The sequence below is a fragment of the Nelumbo nucifera genome, chromosome 1 (assembly GCF_055504915.1).
Source record: "Nelumbo nucifera cultivar China Antique chromosome 1, China Antique-T2T, whole genome shotgun sequence".
NCBI classification, from domain to species: Eukaryota; Viridiplantae; Streptophyta; class Magnoliopsida; order Proteales; family Nelumbonaceae; genus Nelumbo; species Nelumbo nucifera.
The window spans coordinates 203,901,981-203,922,803 of record NC_142649.1 but is presented as its reverse complement, the minus strand read 5'-3'; the positions used below and the strand labels follow the sequence as shown (position 1 = coordinate 203,922,803).

The 20,823-nt window shown below is 35.8% G+C and overlaps 2 protein-coding genes across 6 annotated transcripts; one reads left to right on the top strand and one right to left on the bottom strand.

Annotated features, from left to right (window-relative positions):
• Positions 1–863: 863 nt before the first annotated feature.
• LOC104609896 (uncharacterized protein At1g28695-like) lies at positions 864–5,538 on the top strand. The gene is made up of 3 exons (XM_010276322.2): positions 864–1,032; positions 1,167–1,547; positions 5,033–5,538. Exons 1-3 carry the CDS (start codon positions 886–888, stop codon positions 5,522–5,524), a joined length of 1,020 nt encoding a protein of 339 aa, XP_010274624.1. The 5' UTR covers positions 864–885; the 3' UTR covers positions 5,525–5,538.
• On the bottom strand, positions 4,775–19,758 carry LOC104609829 (Pentatricopeptide repeat (PPR) superfamily protein). Of its 5 annotated transcripts, none has more exons than XM_010276220.3 (6): positions 19,588–19,758; positions 19,191–19,437; positions 15,407–15,560; positions 9,203–9,279; positions 5,839–8,272; positions 4,775–5,501 (listed from the first exon to the last, which is right to left on the bottom strand). In XM_010276220.3, the coding sequence occupies exon 5, from the start codon at positions 8,021–8,023 to the stop codon at positions 5,846–5,848; it is 2,178 nt and encodes a 725-aa protein (XP_010274522.1). In that variant the 5' UTR covers positions 8,024–8,272; positions 9,203–9,279; positions 15,407–15,560; positions 19,191–19,437; positions 19,588–19,758; the 3' UTR covers positions 4,775–5,501; positions 5,839–5,845. The 5 variants fall into 5 exon arrangements, with proteins under 5 accessions (XP_010274522.1, XP_088752022.1, XP_010274523.1 ...); XM_088895896.1 differs by lacking the exon at positions 4,775–5,501 and adding an exon at positions 11,942–12,092 and having other exon boundaries at positions 5,629–8,272; XM_010276221.2 differs by lacking the exon at positions 4,775–5,501 and having other exon boundaries at positions 5,629–8,272; positions 18,738–19,437.
• Positions 19,759–20,823: the final 1,065 nt, after the last annotated feature.

Below are 20,823 nucleotides of genomic sequence, written 5' to 3'. Positions count from 1 at the left end.
TCTGCCGCCACCCTCCACCACCGTCTGCTACCGCCCGCCGCCGCCTCCGCCTCCGCCTCCAGCCACGTTGCAGTGGTGAACAAATGGTAAGAAGAAGATAATGAACAGTGTCTTTGCCCTTTGTTGATATTATTTTTTAAAAGTTAATCTATTTTTGAATTTTTTAAAAAAATATTAGTTTTATTGATATTAAACCCCAAAAGTTGCCCTTATATACTATTATCCCTTTTGTTTAAATCTTTGAAATGACAAGTGTCTAAATGTAGATGGGGCCACATGTCTGGTTATAAGGGGCTTTGGCCTGAAATCATTCAATATATATATTAAATGGGTGATATTTGTTATTTAAAAACTTCTGGTCCGGTTTCAAGAAGTTGTTATCCACTCAAATCAATCCTTATTTTCCCGAACCAGACCAAACCCTACTTTTTTCGTGATCCGGGCGGTTTTTATTTTATTTTCCCATGTTCAGACCATACCCTCCAATCGGATTGGAGGAAGCACTGAAGCAGAAGCTGGAGTAGAAAATTCACAAAATCCCTGTTGCTTAGAGCACGTCTTGCTCGTGAGTCGTGACCCCGGTTAAGTAGAGTTACTCTTCCGAGTTCCAGCCAAGTGGCAAGGCGTCGGCCCGAATTGTAGGTCCCACCACTACCATCGTATCATATGCACATGCTGGTGCACATAATGTGCTTGATTTAATTGTCACCCTTCTAAATATATATACACAAGAAAAGCAATAAACCAGATTTCAGCAGGATTTATATTCTTTTTCTCAATATACTAATTAATTTAATTGATATATCTTTTTCCTATTTTGGCTACAAGACTTCATTAAGGTGCATGTATGATGAAAAGTTTACTCTTGAATCCGAGGTTGGCGATATGGATTTCTTCAAGAGCAACGCCGGAAATTTAGCTCTACTGTCTCTTCTCTTGGTTGGAGTTCTAGCTGCTTCAGTTCTGTTTCCCTCCATGCCTAATGTCTTCTCTTCAGTCAAGATGAACAACCCATGTTCTCCATCAGTCATGGTAAGCACTAAGCAGCATCTCTCCCAGATTCAGAACTAGCTTATCTATCAAGTTCCCTTATCGATTATTAATCGTGGGTTCTGTGTTTTTTTATCCGATTTTGTTTTATTCTCTTCCTTCTTTTGTGAATTTAGAACACCATTGCTGCTTCAAAGGATGATCTCGAGAAGGCTTTGAAGGAGGTTTCAATGGCAGACAAGACTGTAATAATCTCTATGGTAAACAAGGCTTACGTCGAGAGTGAGGAGAAGACGATGCTGGATCTCTTCATGGAGAGTTTCTGGTCGGGAGAAGGTACTCGGTCATTGGTGAATCACCTGCTGCTTGTGACAGTCGATCAAACGGCTTTCGATCGCTGCATGTTTTTAAGGCTGCGCTGCTACAGACTTTGGATCGACGACATGGATTCCGAAGGAGAGAAACTGTACATGTCTGATGAGTTTATCAAGATGATGTGGAGAAGAACCCTCTTCCTTGCCGATGTTCTGAGGCGAGGTTACAGTTTCATCTTCACGGTACGTCATTCAACTTCATCGACGTTTCACACCAAAAGGTCAGTCAGCGTTTTAGTTAGCCACGTTTCCGGTGGATTTCCGACGCCGGAAGAGGAGTCGAATACGATGAACACACTCATGGGAAACGATTTTTTCTCAAAACATTACTAGACAACACACTAACAGAGACTCAGAGACTCAGAGAGAGAGAGGGAGGGAGGGACTACCGTAAACGCTAAAACCCTAGTAAGACGCCAGCTGTAGGGATCGATGTAAATGAATCGATTTTGGGTTGGATCAATCCAGACTTAATGGTCTCAAGTATTTATTGAACTTGGATTGAACCTGATCGTTGTAGTGAATTTATATTGGATTGGGTCGGATTGAACCAATATCTTGCTTCATTAATAGAAGATAAGAATAAGGTACAACCAGTCTAAATTAAAACTAATTTGAATAGATTGGACAGTCAAGACATTGAATTGGATTGATCTAAAATAATTCAGAATCTTCATTTGAATTGGACCTGGTTCATCTATAATAGATTCATATCCGACTGGATTGGACTAAATCTGATCGAATTGACACCCCTAATCAGCTGGATAAGCTACCCCTATTGCGTAGCCCATGCCCATAGTGAAAATAAAATAATAAGAAATTTAAACGTCTAAATCCTAAATTTTAAACCCTAAAATCTAAGTTTAGAAAGCATTTGGTCGGACACATGTCTTTACTGCTTTTATTTTTAAAGCAGACTTCTGATAAATCAAATACAGCCAAACAATAAGAAAATTGAGTATGAGGTGCCCAAGGGACACATGGAGGCCAAATAACTTTGGCTTTCCACAATCGATAGTCCCTGCTCTCTACACACTATAGGGGATTTCTCCACCTGACATGTTAGTCTATCAATTCATGCCTTCAGCATGGTTAATACTGTTATAATTATTTTATTTAGATTTTTAAGGAGTTGTTTGGTAAGCTTTTTGGGAAGATCTTTTGATAATCTGACTGTCAAAAGACGCAATGAGCTTTTGTATTAAAATCTTGATAGTCTGAAAACCGTTTGATTCAAACTCAAATGTATTTTTCACACAGAGACAAATCTAAAAATTCTGAAAAGCTCTATTTGGAGCTTACAACCAATGACTAATTGACAACTCAGCTATCAGTGGATGGGAGAAGAATGGTGAACATGCTGCAGAAAGACATGATACTAGAAGGGTTTGACCCATCAAATCCATATGATTGATGGTGGGTGTCAAGGATCCTTGTGTCCAGTGAAAATTTTTAGGATAAAATATAAAAATCTCCCCTAAAATTTCTGACAATCATAAAACCTCCCCGAGGTTTCACTTTCACAAAAACCTCCCATGTATTATTGAAAAAACCTGCAGTCTCGTTATCTTGGATGGAAATGCTGGCATAATGCATTAGTTTTTTAAAGTATCCATTTTACCATTTTATCCATCGATTCAGATGGAAAATTACTAAAACACCTTCAAAAGTATTTTTCACTTTTAATAAAAAAAAATCCCCAAATTAGTTTGAAATAAAATAAAGTAATTTTACTCTAAAAACATTCGGTCTCGTGAAGTTTAGAAGGGAAAATCTATCATTTTGAATTATATTAAAACATGCCCTATTACAGCAATAAAGATGGAAGGGAGGTATCTACAGGTTTTTGTGAATTACAGGCGATGCTTTTGGGAAAGTAAAACCTCGGGGGAGGTTTTTATGACTGTCAAAAACTTTAGGAGAGGTTTTTATATTTTACCCAAATGTTATTATGCTATCAAACTTCTTACCACCTCTGCCTTCTCATTTCATGGTTAGGTTTTAATCTCTAATATTAGCAGGTATCTCTCACCCTCTGCTAACTTGGCATTAGAGGTGATCATGGGTCAGGTTGGACTCAGCTTTGGAATTATGACATCAAATAATATTTATTTTTTATTTATGCTTAGTTTGAAAGGAGTACAAATACAAATATATATGTTATAAATACATACAAAATAGAAGGCTTTGCACTCTACATATTTATATTTGTACTTTTCCAAACTGAGCATAGTCATGGTTTTAAAAACTGGACCAGAAACAAAACTGTTTTGACCATTGGTTCTTGGGTCAAAAGGTTCAAAGCCTGATTGAACAGTTTTGGGGTTCAAAATCAGACCCAAAGCCATGACCGGTTCCCAAGTCAACCGGTCCAACCGTCTAGTCCAATCCAGTTTTCAAAACTATGCTTATAGTATTTTATATTGTAGGATGTTTAACACAAAGAAAAATGCTGTGTACACCCAAACTAGGGCAAGCTTGGCTTAGCTTTGAGACAAAAATTATAGGTTTCGGGTAAGACTTTCATTCTATTGCTTAGACTGACATACTTTTGGTAGGGCCAAACCAAGTAAAACTGGGCCAGGATGAAAATGATCACCCCCTTTATATAACTTTTCTCACAACTATAAACTATTGAATGTTACGCAAACACGATGTTAGTGGATGTTTGTTATATTTTCCATGTAATTCTATAAGAACCAAATTGTAGTAGGGATTTTAATGCTACCCTCCACTCCTGTCTGGTCCAAATGAATAACGTCCCCTTCTCCGGAATTGTTTAAGGAAAGCATACGAGAATTTGGTTTGCCTAGAAAAAAGTTTGAAAACAATTTCTCGATAACTGATATCTATCAATGAGTGTTAAGCCCCCTTTGGGAAAGTACCTAGGAGTCTAGGACTTGGGTTTCCAGGACTGGTATTTGATATCAAAATTCAGTCTCAACAAATAAATGGGCACTGGGCAGGAAAAATGGGCTTCAGTGCTCATAAGACCGTATTCACACCGTTTGCGGTCTTTTACAGCCTTGCATCGGGAAAAAGCATGAAAATACGGAGGTATTCCAATTACAAGGCTGTAAAGGATGTGCGAACGGTGTGAATACGGTCTTGTAAGCACTGTGGGTAGGGCCTATTCTTGGGACTGGGCTTGAATTTTATAATTAGGTCTGATGATGCCAGCACCAGATTGCCACACTCAACTTGTAATTATCAGAACCATATGGGAAATAAATTAAATCCTGTATATCCATTGGCTTAATGATCCTAAAGTGTTTATTTGAAAAATAAGTGATTATTAAATAAATGCTTATTTTAATAAGTGCTTACGAGGATTTGGTGAAAAAGAATTTATTTTAAACAGGGATATATAAATATTTTTAAAATGATATGACAGGCCAAGACAAACCGGAAAGAAAATAAACACTTATTGAATAAGCAATTAAAAATAAACCCAAATTTTGGAATTCTCAAATAGGTTTTTATTGTTAGAATAAGCACTTATTTTGGGCTTATTTTCCAAACGCAAATAAGTAAATATTGGGGATGTCCCAGTCCAAAATAAATGATTATTCAAATAAATACTTATTTTTAAGCACTTCCAAACTTAACCTAAGTCCTAACCACATGATCAATCGATTCTTTTTCTGATTTATATTTGGGCATCACAGGACATGGACGTAATTTGGCTAAGAAACCCATTCACGAGGTTGTCTCAAGACCAGAGAGAGGATCTACAGATCAGTTGTGACAGGTTCTATGGTGATTCCTGGTCTGCTGCTAACCCCATCAACACCGGCTTCTACTACGTCAGATCCAACAGCAAGACAGTGGCATTGTTTGAAGCTTGGTACGCCATGAAAGCCAACTCCACGGGAAAGAAAGAGCAGGACGTACTACAGGAGATGCGAGACATGGGTGAGCTCTCCAGGTTAGGGATCAAAGTGAGGTACTTGGACACCCTCTATTTCAGTGGCTTCTGCCAAGATAGCAGAGATTTTGGAGCAGTGATCACCGTTCACGCCAACTGTTGTCGTACTATAAATGCAAAGGTGGCCGATCTCTGGGCCGTGCTTCATGACTGGAACAGGTTCAAGGCTTTTACCAACCAAACATCGTCCTTCCAATGGTCGAACCGTACTGCTTGTATTCAGTCATGGTGATCAGTGTGGGAAACAGATTCAAGTACAATTATGTTCCAATCCGAAGTCCAAAACAAGGAGATTGTGAGAAAGACAAGTTATGGCAATGTTTATGAGAAATGTTCTGATTCAAGAAATATGTAGTTTGTTCTGTTTCTCTTATTTTCTTTCAAACCAATCACAGCCCAAGAGTTGATAATTAAAAAGAAGACAAAAAAAAAGTATCATTCATAAAAAAAAAGAAGACAAAAAATTAAGAAAGATATAAACCAATCTGTTTTAACAAAGAATAAAGAACCAACTTATAGGGCTTGGATCTTTCTAGGAGTACTCACCAGTCTCTCAATCAATGCCACTCCATTTCCTAAATGCCCGGACATGCTCAATCCTTTCCTTCTGAGCCTCAGTTTTGGCCTTTGATGCTTTTAAGTTTCTGTAGAGATCCTTGTGAAACTTCAGAAACACCCTCTTATGCTTCCACTTATCAATATACATGTTGTGCTTTGTCATGTAAGATAGGACCTCCATCGCTCTCTCAAAATATCCACCTCGTATAAGATTCCATAGCACAAAGTCATGCAAATCCCTGTCAGCTGCTAAATCTCCGGTATCCATTCTCCTCTTGATCTCACCCCACAAGATTGTGATCTCACGATACATCTCCAAAGAAGAATATCCATTTACCAAATTAGCAAAAGTATGCACAGTTGGACATAATTTCCTGTCTTGCATCTTACGGTATGTCTTCAATGCATCCTCCATCATTTTAGCCTTGCAGAAGAAGTAAACTGAAGAATCAATTGTATAAATTATAGAGGAGATTGCTTTTTCCTCCTCTCTTATCTCTTGGGTCAAAGACTCAACCAAACCCAATTTTCCAACTGATGTTTCAGATTTCATATCAAGAGCACCAATCTTACCTTCTTCTAAAAGACACGAGGAGATAACCTCTTCATCAGACAAATCAACAAGCAGACCAGCCTTCCTCATTTGTTTTAGCACTACCATTGCTTCTTTGAACATATTTTCTTTGCAATAGGCTCTAAGAAGAAAAACATGTGTAGCTGAGCCTATTGCCATACCTGCTGATTCCATATCATCCAAAATGTCATGAGCAATTTCCAGCCAGCACAACTGAATGCAAGCATTTATCACATCTGATATCAAGTCCACTTCTAATGAACCTGACATCTTTTGAATGCTAATTAAAAGCTTTGAAATTTCACCAACCTTTCCATCTCTCTTATTGCCAACTATGAGTTTGGCAAGGGCCTTGTTACTAAGAACAAATTTCCCATTCATGAATAAAACAAGTTCTGGTCGGTTTTCCATTTCAAGAACAAAGTCTTTCTGCAACAGCTCAGGCTCAATACACATTCTCAATCCTGCTCTCAGATTGCCAGATCCAACTGGAACCAAGCGAGGATTTTGAGAGTCCTTCCTATCTCTTGGAAAAAGCCCATCAGAGCAACAGCAAGACCTTTCATGATACATGTCCAAAACAAGCCTAGAAGCAGAATCAATGTCATTAAATTTGAAATGCAAGTTCAATAGACTATCATAGAACTGCCGATAATGGCGAAGAAAAGGAGCTGAAACCACATCAATGTGCTCTTTAAATTTTTTCAACTCATCCCTCTGTCCATTGATCTCATGGATCCGGGAAATTATCACAATTGAGTTTGCATCAGCTACAACACCTACCTGTGCCAACAACTCTACTATTTGTTGAGCCTTCAAGGTTGATTTGAACCTTACACATGCATCCAAAACAAGGTTGAAAATCATTGTATCAGGATTTATCAACTTACCCTTGAAACTTTTTTCTCTGCGATATGCCATATGATTCAGGAGAAAATCACATATCTCAACCAAGATATCAGATGCAAGGTATGTCCCAATTTCTGTCTTGACCATATGAATAAAGACCATCCGTAATATATCCTTCTGTAGGAATTTGTGTTTTTCCATCATCAATCTGAGGACCGTGGATGCAGGAATAGGCATTTGAGCTCTTGCTAGGGAGAGAGCCAGCAACGTCAAGCAATCATGATTAAGAAAAGTGGATTTCTCTTTTGAAATCAGGAGGACTAGATCATATGCTTTTCGAAGCCAGTGGGAATCAGATGAATAGGAAAGCTCAGTTATCAACCTCCTCACAAGAGAGTGTTTAGGAAAACCATATAAGTTTCTAAAATCATTAAATGCATCCAATGCTTCACCCATTTGTTGATCTTTTAAAGCATTTTCAAGCTTTTGCAGTAAAATTTCATGGGAGGAAGCTTCCCAACAAATCTTTCCTGGCTGAATGGCAGAAGAAAAATATCTAGAGCATTGATGCCTATATGATTTATGGAATATATGTGATAACCTTGTCCCCAAAGAATTATGGATGTCTTCTCCCATGTAAATTGATCTTATGCCAGCTTGCCAAATAACTGAAGCAGCATAAATTCCAAATTGAGAGCTTTTTCTGAAAGAGAAAGGTCCAAAGACCACTCTTCTCATAGATGATGCCATTGAGATAACTTATTGAAAATATGCATACAAAAAAGAATATATTTAATTTCACTTAGATAATCCAGTGCCAAAGAAGTAATAACTTGAGAACATCCTAGGACTCAGGTAAAGATCACAACCCGAACCTGTACTCCTTAATATCTTTAACCCATATATGATAATGTAAGCCTCCTACAAAATTTTCTTGTCATTGAATTTTAGAGTATGTACTCTGTCTAATTTGCTGGTGTGCACATTTTTCATCCTCATCTGTTTCAAGAACAAAAATAAATTAACCAGAAAATTCAAATGTAAAACCAGAAGGATATGAGGCTTTAACTTTAACAAAGACACTATGCTATATGCAGCCAAACCAATAAAATGAAAGGGCTTCAGGCTTCTATAGTGATGGGATTCTGAAACATCTACCAACCTCTCAAGAACATAACTAAGTCAGAAAATCCTATCCCTTATCCAAAATTCAGTTAACTAGTAATAATGCTCTTGCAAGTTCTTTTTTGCCCCCTTCTGTAGGCTGCCTTTGGGGGTATTCACTCTTGTTTTGCTATTAACTTGTGTAGGTTTTATGTAAATAGTTTTCTTTTAGGAAAAATGGGCCTTTCTCCTTTCCTCTCTTCATAAATGAGAAAGCAGAGAGAAACAAGTTTATTGTGCCACAAATTTATGGGAAATCCTCACTTTTCACTTCCAAAATTTTAATTTTTATCTTTGAGGCACTTAATTGCCATAGCAACAAGGAGTATGGATAATCCAATTGACATTTGGACATGAATGTTTGTCTTACCTAATATTTACAAAAATAGTAATCATTTAAATATGCACCAAGTATTTACAAAAACTATTAGTAAATAGTTGTAATGACAATTAAATAGTTATAATAATAATAACAAAGGCGTTAAAAACATTTAATCTTCCACAATATATGTCAATGAAACAAGAAAAGAAAAGAAAGCTTATTGGGTTAGAGGCTTAGAGCCCACAAATGCCAATCCCAAGGTTCAAAATTTCAATGCAATACGCCTTGTATCGAGTGTATAGTATCATATCGGCAAGTCCCTGAAACGCTTGTTTTAAGGCTTTTGGGAATTCTGGTTTGTTTAAATGTTTAATAATAGAAATTATAACCCCCTTTGAAAATATGAAAACAAAAGATAATAAAAAAAATGGCATTTGACTCACCTGAAACACCCAATATGCATTTTCATCAGTATCAGGTGTATTAATACTTTGAACCTTGGTCAATCCAATAGCAACACCTAAACAATAACAATATCACAAGTTATTTGGGAAAACCCAATGGAATTGTACAAAAAGTCCATTAAAAGAAAAGGGAGATACAAGAAAACACAATAAGAAATCACCTAAAAGATGAAACAAGAAAAGAAAAGCTTTTTATAAGTGAAAAGAAAAGTTTCATTTGATTAGAATTGGTTTTGTAATCAAAGTTTGGCTGATTAGAATCAGGGAGAGGTTCCAAACATTGGCTCTCCCACAGCAAAGCGGCAGCCAGCAGCCCCAAATAAAGTTTCATTTGATGTACATTTGAATCAAGGTATATTCAAATCCGATCCTAATTATAGGTCTGATCTGATCCGAATGGATCTCATAAATACTTATTTGAATTTGAATCCGATCAAGAGGCCGGATATCCGAATTATTTAAAAAAAAACTTAAATTATTAAAAAGAAAATAAAACATAATTGTTTAAATAAATAAAAACAAAAAATACAAGTATTTTTTCAACAATTTTCATCAATATATATACATGTTTTTATAAAAAAAATAAACAATATAAAAAATTTACAAAAATGCAATATAAATAGCATATTTATAAATAAATAAATAACATATATACATATATATTATATATAAATAAATAAATACATAATAAATATTGGATCGGATAGGGGTGATTCGAATCCAATCCGATTTTTAATCGGATCTGATTATCCGATCTGATCCAGAAATCCAAAACAAGGATATCTGAATCAGATAATATAGGATCTGGTCGGATCATGATCCGATCCATTTGCACCGCTACCACAAACTATTTGGGGCTGCCACTTGGGGCCAAATGTACATCAAAAGCCATCTAGAATCCAATCTTAGAGAGGATGGATCAAAAATTGGCCACATGGAAAGCAAGGTATTTCTCCAAAGATAGGAAGGTGACTCTTATTAAAAGTGTTTTAGCAAGCCTTCCAACTTATTTTATGGCTCTCTTTCCGATCTTCTCAGAGGTAGTGGAGAATTTAGAAAAGAAGATGAGAGATTTACTTTGGTTGGGTTGAAAACACCACAAGTATCACCTTGTGAATTGGGGCCAGATTTGCAAACCCCAATCACAAGGGGGTCTGGGATAAGGAATTCAAAGTCCTTCAACTTAGCTTTATTAGGTAGTTGGCTTTGGAGGTTTGCTACTGAGCCAGATTACCTATGGAAGAAGGTAATATCTGAGAAATATGGGCTAGACAGCAATGGTTGGGATAGTGGTTCACTCCCTTCGACCTATGGGTGCAGCTTGTAGAAAGGAATTTGTAGGGGTTCCACCCTTTTCAGAAGATGCGTCAGATTTAAAATAGGAGATGGCAGAAGGATCAGATTCTGGTTAGATCCTTGGACTGGGGAGAGCACTCTCAAAGAGCTGTTTCCTGCTTTGTTCAATATGGCAATTGATAAAGAGGTACTGGTAGCTGAATCTTTTGTGCTGATGGATAATAGCATTTGCTGGACTCCTTTTAGAAGGGACTTTAATGATTGGGAGGTTCAGCAGGTAGGGAATCTCTTAGCTCTTTTCCAAAATCAGGCTTTAAATTTGCAAGCACAGGAATACAAGAGTGTGGAAGTGGAAGCAAGGTTCAAAGTATCGATACGACACGCGTATCGATACTTAGAAATGCCCAAAACTCTTTTTTTTCAAAATTTGGTTTTTTGGGAAGCTAAAAAGCAGGCTTTTTATTAAAAATGGTTGGGGTTCCGAAACACCTGGAAACAGGCATTTCAGAGCATAACGTTTTCAAAAGATACGATACGGGGCGTATCGTATCGATACTTTAAACCATCAGTGGAACAAGTCATGAGAGTTCTCAGTTAAATCCTTTTACAGCTTAGGAAGAAAATATTTTGGGTCAGAAGCCAGCCTGATCTTCTGTTCTGTTGTACCCTCTGTGGGTTCTCTTTCCAGGGACACAAAGAAAGTTAAACAACCAAATGTTTCAGCGGTCCAATTGACGTGGCAGATTCCACAAAGGCTGAAGTAATGGCTGCCCTCACAGGCAGAATAATAAAAAGTTAGGGAATTCAAAATATAACCATTGCAGGTGATTCAGCAAATACTATAAAATGGTTAAGAGACAAAGGGGGGGGGGGGGACCTTGGAGATTAAGTCACTATTTAGAAGAGGCCAGGAACTCTTTGGACTGCCTAAATGTAAAGTTAGTTTGGATTCCTAGGGAATACAATCATACAGCAAATGGCTTAGCTAAATGTGGTGTGTTCTTAGAGCAGCTATATAGCGACAAGCCTCCTCCTTTGTAATTTGTAGGGGTTCTTCCACTGCTTTGTACATCTTCTCATGTACCTCTTTTTTTATTAATGAATCTTGGTTAACTTTTCTCAAAAAAAAAAAAAAAATCCTTTTACAGCTTTATAGTGGGAGAGAATGAAGTCCCTTTTCCTAGACAGGGCATTTGGGAGATAGTGGCACCCTCAAAAGTTAAGTTTTTTGTATGGGTGGCAGCTTTAGAGAAATGCCTTTCCAAAGAAATGTTGCAGAAGAGAGGCTTTATCTGCAATAACCTGAGATGCAGCCTTTGCAGTGTGGAGCTGGAATCAGTTAATCATATCTTTTACACTGCAAGTTTGTCTCAGAAATTTGGAGCTACTTTTTGAAGATCCTGAATTTAAGTTGGCACATACCTGCCTCGGTGAAAGCTTGCTTGGAGGTATGGCATGTACCCGGGCTGACAAAGAAAGGAAAAGTCTGCTGGTCCTCCATTCCTTTGGCAATTTTTTGGGCTGTGTGGCTAGAAAGGAACAGTAGGATTTTTTAACACAGCCTCCTCTGAAGCTGAGGTCATCAACATGGCAATAGGGTTTGTTAGAAGTTGGTTGTCTATACATACATATTTCAAAGAAGATACATCTGATTGTACTTTTTTGAGGTCCTTCTGAACAGTTTTTTGTACAGCTTTACATTGTACGAAGGACCTTTTGGTTAATCCAATTATACTATACGTCTTTACCCTTGCTCAAAAAAGAAAAGATTAAGAGATGGGGGCTGAGACTGAAAAGCAAGAGATTGAGATCAGGAGTTGAAACTAAAAGATCCTTCTCTATTTCCCTTAATGTTAACATATCTTTTATTGTGAATAGTAATTACAGAAATCAACATGCCTATTTTTTATTCATGACCAACAAAATTAACCTAAAATAACTTGGGTGGTGTTTGGCACATCTTTCGGTCTTCAGGAAGCTCAAAAGACCAAAATGGCCTTTTCCATTTGGTATCGCATAGACCAAAAGACACAAAGGCGACCGCACAGAAATAAAGCTTTTGGTCTTTCACGCTGAAAATAGTCTTTCCAACTGTTTTTAACAGCCCAGTAGACCATGATGCGAACCAAACAGTCTTGATCTTTAAAGAGAAGACCCGAAAAGCTCAGTGTCTTCTTGTCTACTGGGCTTTTAAAAGATCTACCTAGAAAGACTTGCCAAATAGCCCCTTGGATTTCAGAGTTTTTCCAAAGGAAAAACTCATTAATTCACAAAAGACTTCAATGCATCACAGTGATCTGGACCTAGAGGTTGAATAACCATATCAGATAGTTCACAGCCATTGAGTAGTTAGGGTTGAGTATTTTTACCAACCAAGACAGAATATAACTACCCGGTTCTGGGCACGATGAGCATGCTCGCATTTTATAATTACAAAATCCTACTACTACTTTGAACTTAATATATCTCTAAAAAATTCATGAATTTGACAGAAATAAAACACCAAGTTTGGATTCCAAAAATTCATGAATCATCATCATCTAAGCCTTGTCCCAACTGTATGGGGTTGACTACATGAATCCTGTCCGATATGAAAATGTGTTCAAGTTTAAAATTTGATCAGTTCCCACAAAGCTGAAATCCTCATTCTATAAGGGTTTTTTTTTTTTGAAAAATGTAAAGTAAATATTTGTTGAGATAGAACCAGAGTAAATACGAAGGCCCCTAAAACAGCAATCAGAGTCCTCATTCTAGAAGGTTTTGCCATTCATAATTTGTTGACTTTTTGAGTAAAGTCAAAAGGATATTGGATTACAGATCAAACATCAGTAATCCCATTCCAAACCTATAAAGCTTGTTCAAGCATAAATTACCCACCATAGTCAACCCAAACCATGTTGCTTCTAATAATGGTTATTAGCCTGCAATTCTATATCTGACTTTCTTATGTTACCAGTATGATTTAAGCCATTGCTGTTTTGACCTTTAACTCTCTAAGCATGTTGTTTAGCAAACCAGCCCTTTAACTATTTTTTATGATCAGAAACAGCACCCAAGGAAGTTGTACTAATATAAGAAGGAAAAATACACCCCATTACAAGGAATTAGAATAAAAGATAGCTGGACCCATTACTGCTCTTCCACACATACACAACCATTCTCGATTGACTAACAAAAACGAACAGTTGCCCATGGTATGTCTCAATACAAAATAACAGTATAGAAAATAATAGCTGATAATAACAAGACATAGCAGCAATTATTCAACAAAAAACGAGATAAATTTTTCATTACAAATAAAAATTTTATTAAGAAAATGAAACCCACTCGCTGTCATTTGATGGTAATTGGGGGGAGACTGGAGAAGTTAGGTGTAATCAATCTTAAAAAAGGTTACACAAATTAACTAGAAAAAAAAAATTGAGTTGTACCGAATTTGGGTTCATTTAAGCGCAAGCTGATCCATGGGAAAACTTCTAATGAGTCGGCAAATCAGTGAACTAACCAATCAGCAAACTGGCATTCACCAACTATATAGCAGGAAAATAATGAAAACATAGGAGAGATGTACCTTTTGCTGGTGAGACTTGTTATTGCAGTTTCTTGCTGGTCATTGTCGTCGAACTCATGACAATTTTACACTTACAAACTGCATTAGGGTTTCTTGTTCAACCCATCCCACCTAAAACTCTAAAATAATCGATAATCTCTATTCCATTGTCTGTCATGGAAACCCCCGAAACTCTCATTCTTTCTCATTCTTACCCAAGATGAAATTCAAGATGGAAAAGAATGAGTAAAAATGAGCAGAATGAGAAAATATTGCTAAGAACCAAATGCTTTTTACCTAAAAAATGAATTCTTTTTGTAGCAAGAATAAGAGTAAATTTTAACCCATTTGGTTACAAATTTCATTCTCAATCTTTTTTTTCATTAATCAAAATAATAATAGCATAATTTTGAACTTGTTTGGTTGCAAATTCCATTCCCATCCCTTCTTTTCATCAACCAAAATAATAGCATAATGATATATATGTGTAGTGGAAAATGCAAGACCCGCACCAACAAAACACAAATCAGCCATGTGGGCCTCACATCAGTAACAAAAAAAATATGAATAGGAAAAAAAGATAAAAGAAATTTTAAAGGAAGCAATTAGCACGTATTTAAAATTAATTAAAAGGAAATTATAAAAGGTATACAAAGGTCTTTGGCTGAAGCCCTCTAAGTTATGAGCAACCCTTGCCTCCAAAATCTCACTCTTGCTAATATTCATCTTTAGTACTAGAACCTCCTTGAAAATATTACTAGACATCTTAAGTCATCTAAAATCATTATAAAAAGACTTGGGTAGTATGACTAAACCAATTACAAATCAGCCATTTAGGCTCAATATGGGAAGAGTACAAATACAAATACATACAGTGCAAATACAAGGTTTAGAAATACCATATACAAGGTTTTGTATTGAACATATTTGTATTTACATAAAAACAGTACAGTTAAAAGTCATCATGCCTAAGATGTGCTTAATCCTTATTTCTATAAAACATGTTCCTGTTTGAACGATTATACCACATCACACCTTGAGGTCTATCCAGGATGTCCTTAATCCTTATTCCTATAAAACCTGTTCCATCTAAATAAATTAACTAGAAGAAATTATGTTTGAAGAAAAAATGTTTCAGAAAAAGAGAGCTATCAGAAAGGAAGTAATTTGCATCCATCTTGTATAATGTTTCTAGACATCTAGAGTAGTATCAACATCATATAAAATCAAGACTCCATGAAGAGAATCATATAAATAAATGATTAGGACTAGATATTGACTTATTTCCAATATTATGCAGGTGTTATGGATACACTGAGCTTTAAGATGACAGTCACCTTGTGTTGCAGTCCTCAAGGAGAATCCATCACATCATCTGAGCTCAGCTACATGAATCCTGTTTTGCCATTTCGTTATACATGAATCTTCAAGGAGAACTTAAGAAGTTTTGAAATGAGATCCTTGGATAAATCTCCATGCTGAAGATGAAACCTGCATAACATCAAATGGTTTAACTTTTGAAACTAATAACAAGAAATATGGGCTTCTAAAGAACAACTCCACAGAAAGGACACTGAATAAGGGATCATAAATGGAAATTGAATATTGGCAGTATCTTTCAGGAATGGTTCTTATACTTTCCGAATACTATCTGAACACCAAGATTATCTGATAATGGACTTCACTATACAGAGGAGAGGAGATGGACGGAAACTTAGCATAAATGTCCTTTATGCTGGAAATTTTCACTTGCCTTTACTGTTTGAATGATCAAACATAAATATCTGATTTTTTATCACACTGATTTACACCTAATACTACAATATTATTATTGTCCAATTAGCATTCTGAACCAGTTGACTTATATAATGTATTTTCTGAATCGGCATCACCAGGACCTAAAATGAATTGAATTCTCTCTTTTCCAATCTTTATGTACATACATATAAAAGTAGCGAAAGACAATTATCTCAAATATCAACTCCAAATAACATGGGACAACAGATGAAACTTGTAAGTCTTGAAAACATATTGGATTAGCTGCATAAAATATGTTAGACTGTTCAGACCATCGAAGAGTAACTCCTCATTTAGTGAAGGGGCCTTCAAAATCCTTACATAGGAGATGCAAAATTAAGGTATATTAGGAACCATTTGGTAACACTCCATGGGAATGTTTCCAGTACCCAGGAACACCAGAAACCTTCCTTTGATACAGTACCAAATGCTGCCTTAGTTTTTAGACAACAGCTTCTATAAGCAATTGAAATAGCATCTGCTTTTTGACCCTTGAGATTCATTTCCCTGAACAAGAACATGGCTTCTTCGCAAGCTCCAGATTGAATGAACCCAGTTATCAGAGCAGACAATTGAACCAAATCAGGCTGAGATCAATTATTAAAAGCTCTATAAGCAAAACTCAAGCAACCACACCTTGAATACATAGTCGCAAGTGCACTTCCCACCAAGGTTTTAAAAGGCTAGAGGCATAGTTGAGGCGTAATGGCCTAAAAAGGTGAGGCATACGTCTCAAGGCGTTGAAGGCATAAGCCACAAAGCTTAAGAATAAAATTAATTAAAGTTTATAAATTGAAAATACTATATAATAAACTAAAGTTAGAATGATAAAAGGTATATAAATATCCATAAAAGAAAAGTTTATAAGCAATAAATTTCAGCAGTTAAGCATTAAATAAAATGATAACAAATCAGCTAATGATTATAAACATTTCACATTTCATGTTTAAAAATGCAAAGTTCTCAAATAATTCAAATGACCAATTTGGAAGAAAGGAAACATACGAAGAATCATCCATATAATTGGATATTAGATATATGGTTATTCAATAGTTTAGAAGAAAATAAATCCATTAGGAAAAGAAATGAGAAAAAAACAAACCCAGGGTGTTAGAATTAGAATAATAAGAAAAAGCACTTGATATATCCAAGAGAAACTAAGAACTTGATTGGCCCATTTTGCATTGAACTCTCTTAAAACACTAAGAGAAACTAATAGAAGTTGATTTCCCCAATTGGTTTTTCATTTTCACTTTTTATTTTTTTGGCTCATAATTATTGAAGTCCTTATTACATGTATTTTGAACTAAAATATGCATCACTTTTTTTTTTGCATTAAATCGCTAAATAATCACTGGTACTTGAAGTTTACACCTTATCCTGACAAAGGCTTAAACCTTACATCAAAGTTGTGAGGCTTAAGCCTTGAGGCAAAATCTGTGTACCTCGCCTCAAGGCTTAAGCATTTCAAAACAATGCTTCCCACGTGCGTGTATGACTCAAATCCATTTTTCAAACAAAGACCATGAAACCCCTTCCAAACTTGAGGCATGTTGGGTTCCCATAAACCTAAGAGATATCTATACATGGTATACCCCCATCTGGCCTTATCCTATTTCCTGCATTCTGCTAAACAATTCCAAGCCCTTATCCCAGCATCCTGAAGACCCATAACCTGAAACTATTGAATTCCACATAACCAAATCTGGTTTGGGCACCCCATTGAACACCCTACGAGCTCCATCAACAAGGCATACTCTCGAATAAGCTCTCACAAGTGCACTACTACAAATCGAATCTTACCCTAATAATATAATGTACTTGTAAAGAGGGATCAGAGTCGAAGTCCAGAAAACTAAAGAGAGTACCCCCCAAAATTTCATCATCATCTTCATGAAGGTGCAACCTCCCTGAGAAAGTGCTTTTGCAGACATAGATGGGAGAATGGCAGGAATGAATTTAATAGTAAACACAGAAAAGATGAGGAAAGGGCTAAATATAATAAATTATAATAATAATTTTGAAATTAGACAATGCCATTTTTCCAAAAATGAAAAATAATTCAAAACTAATAATAGCTAAAAAGAATAAAAAGGCTTGGTGAAAATCCTTAAAAATCAATTTGTGATCCTGAGTTTAGAAGATTTTAATACAGTGTGAAGGAAACAAGCAAAATGTAAGCAAGTAAGGAAACAAACCCAAAATCAATGAAAAAGAACAAAAATATAAATTCTACAGACGTAGCCCCTGCAAAGAAACTGCAAAAAGATCAAACTGCATAAAAACCACCAAGTAATTCAGTAAAATCAACCAACTGAGTAATCCTCCTCCAAAACATCATGCATAAAACATACAATTCAAAAGGAAAAAAAAAATCAATGAAAACCATTTGAAAAAAAAAAAAAAAACAGAAACAATAAAACAAAAAGATTAAGTCCAAAACCAAACATGCAAGAGGGATCAATAACTTAAGTTCCTTGCTGCAAAGAGTGAAAGAAGAAAAAAAAACTTAGAACCTAAAGAATACCAAAGCATCAATTCTTTTTACACTAGCAACCAACAGAGCATCAATAACAGGAAAAGCAAATCAAATCTTTAATGAAAACCACTTAAAATTAAGGAATGTTCATCCAGTAACAGTGGCATTACTCTAAATTCTAATATACTCAACAGAAACACAGAAAACTGAATTTTAGTATATATTTAGAAGAAATATAGATTAATTCCTTTATACTTCGAAACCGAATAACTACAACGCATCAAACATCAAAATCGATAGTCCAAAGGAATCCAAAACCCTAAAATACCAACCGACATGACAGCCCACATTCAAGTTGAAATTCAACAAACACGCGAAGAAACTAAACCCACCAAAATTGATTCCCGACTCTGAGAAGCAGATTCGAGCTCCATTCCACCAAACTCAGACCCCAACTTCCAATCCTCTACAGAATTTTCACTCCAAAACTGAAAGTTTCCCAGTCGGTTCAACGTCTCCAGTCAACAATCAGACGAAATAACCTCAAACCAACACTCTTTCTATTAAATTCGAAAAACAAAAACCATGGAAGCAATGAAACAAATACAAAAGAGAGCTCTGAACAGTCTCTCTGTAATCGCTTCAACTTCTATAAATCCTCTCCCGGACGGCAGCAGAGAAGTTAATAGAAGGAGAGAGTTTAGGGAGAAAGAGCGGAAGTTTTAGAGAGAGAAAGAATGCGGCTTCTGGCTTTCCGAGGTAGGATGAAACGCTGTGAATCAGGGCTCTACTTGTTTTGCTTGCAGCAATTGTATCATAAACCCTTCAAGCATTCGCCAACATACCTTCCAACGGTAGAGCTGACCGAAACTTCGTCCGTGATCTCTGGGCAGTAGAGAAGGTTACTACTGTTGTTCGAAGGTTGACGGCGACTTCGATTTTGACGATGAACTGATGATATCATCGGACAAACACCTTCCTATTTTGTGTGCAAGTCAAACTTCATAAAAATCCAATTTTACCTATCTATACCTTTGCCGTTTTCAGCTTGCCGAAAGTAAGGCCTCAATGGATAGAAACGGTGAAAGGAAACTGGACAAAACAAAACTCAGAAATAAGAATCTAAAGAATTGAATAAAAAATGCCAACGAGTAAAAACGGATTGCTGAAAGAAATTTGCCATAAAAGGAGATGCCTCTTTGGTAAACTGTAATATGTTTTAGAATTTAGAGAGTCTCTCACAGGTCAAGGCGTCCATCTCCATCCTCAGGTAAGAATGGAACCTTGAGGAATCATCGGATCAAGTTTGATCAGGAATTGCCCCTTCTCGTATGTCGTATCCCTTCGTCTTGATTATTTTCTTGTTCTGTCTTATTTCGCTCTGGGATGGATCAATGGTTATACCTCCTTCCTTCATTTGAACATGTACAGAAGCTGAACTCTACCTCTACCATTGGGGTGAAACGTGAAAGGTAATAGGAGAAGAAAAACGGTAAATTACAGATAGGTAAATTGGACTAGATTTGGTCCAATCCAATCCAGTGCAATATGAATTCACTTACAAATGGACCGGATCCAATTCAGTTCAAATTCAATACAAATCATATCTAATCCAATCCGTTAAAATGTAAATGCATTCCATCTGATCCAAACCAAATGAAATATCAAAAATTATATAAAAACACTCTTGGTATTAAAAAAGTACTTTTGAAAAGTATTTTGATTAAAAAAGCACTTCTATAAAAGTGCTTTCGTAAAAGTGCTTTTGTAAAAATACTTTCACAAAAGTGCATTTATAAAAGTATTTTTGTATAAGTGATTTTATAAAAGTACTTTTATAAAAGTGCTTTCGTAAAAGTTCTTTCATAAAAGTGTTTTTTATAAAAGTGTTTTCGTAAAAGTACTTGCATAAAAGTTTTTTTATAAAAGTGCTTTCGTGTAAAAGTGCTTTCATAAAAGTGATTTTATTAAAGTGCTTTTGTATAAATGATTTTATAAAAAATACTTTTGTAAAAGTGCTCTCACAAAAGTACTTTTGTAAAAGTATTTTGTTAAAAGTGCTCTCGTAAATATACTTTTCATAAAATTACTTTTATAAAAATGCTTTCGTAAAAGTGATTTTATGATGGCTTTAATTTTGATTGATTTCAAATTGAACAAGGGTTTGGCCTCATGATCAGATTATTAGAATTTTGGTTTAGGTTCAATTCAAACCAATAAAAATATGGACCAATTTATTTTGGATTAGCCCAATCCAATAATTATAATGGACCATCCAAATCAGATTTGATAAGGTTTGAATCAAATTGGATCCAAATCAAAACCGGTCAATTGACACCTAGGTACTCAGAACTTTTAATTGCGATATTTGAGTATTTTACCACTCAGAAATAAACACCTAGGTCCATCTGTCAGTATTCTATCATTTATATATTGCATATGAATTCACATGCAACTTTAAATATTATAAAATACCGA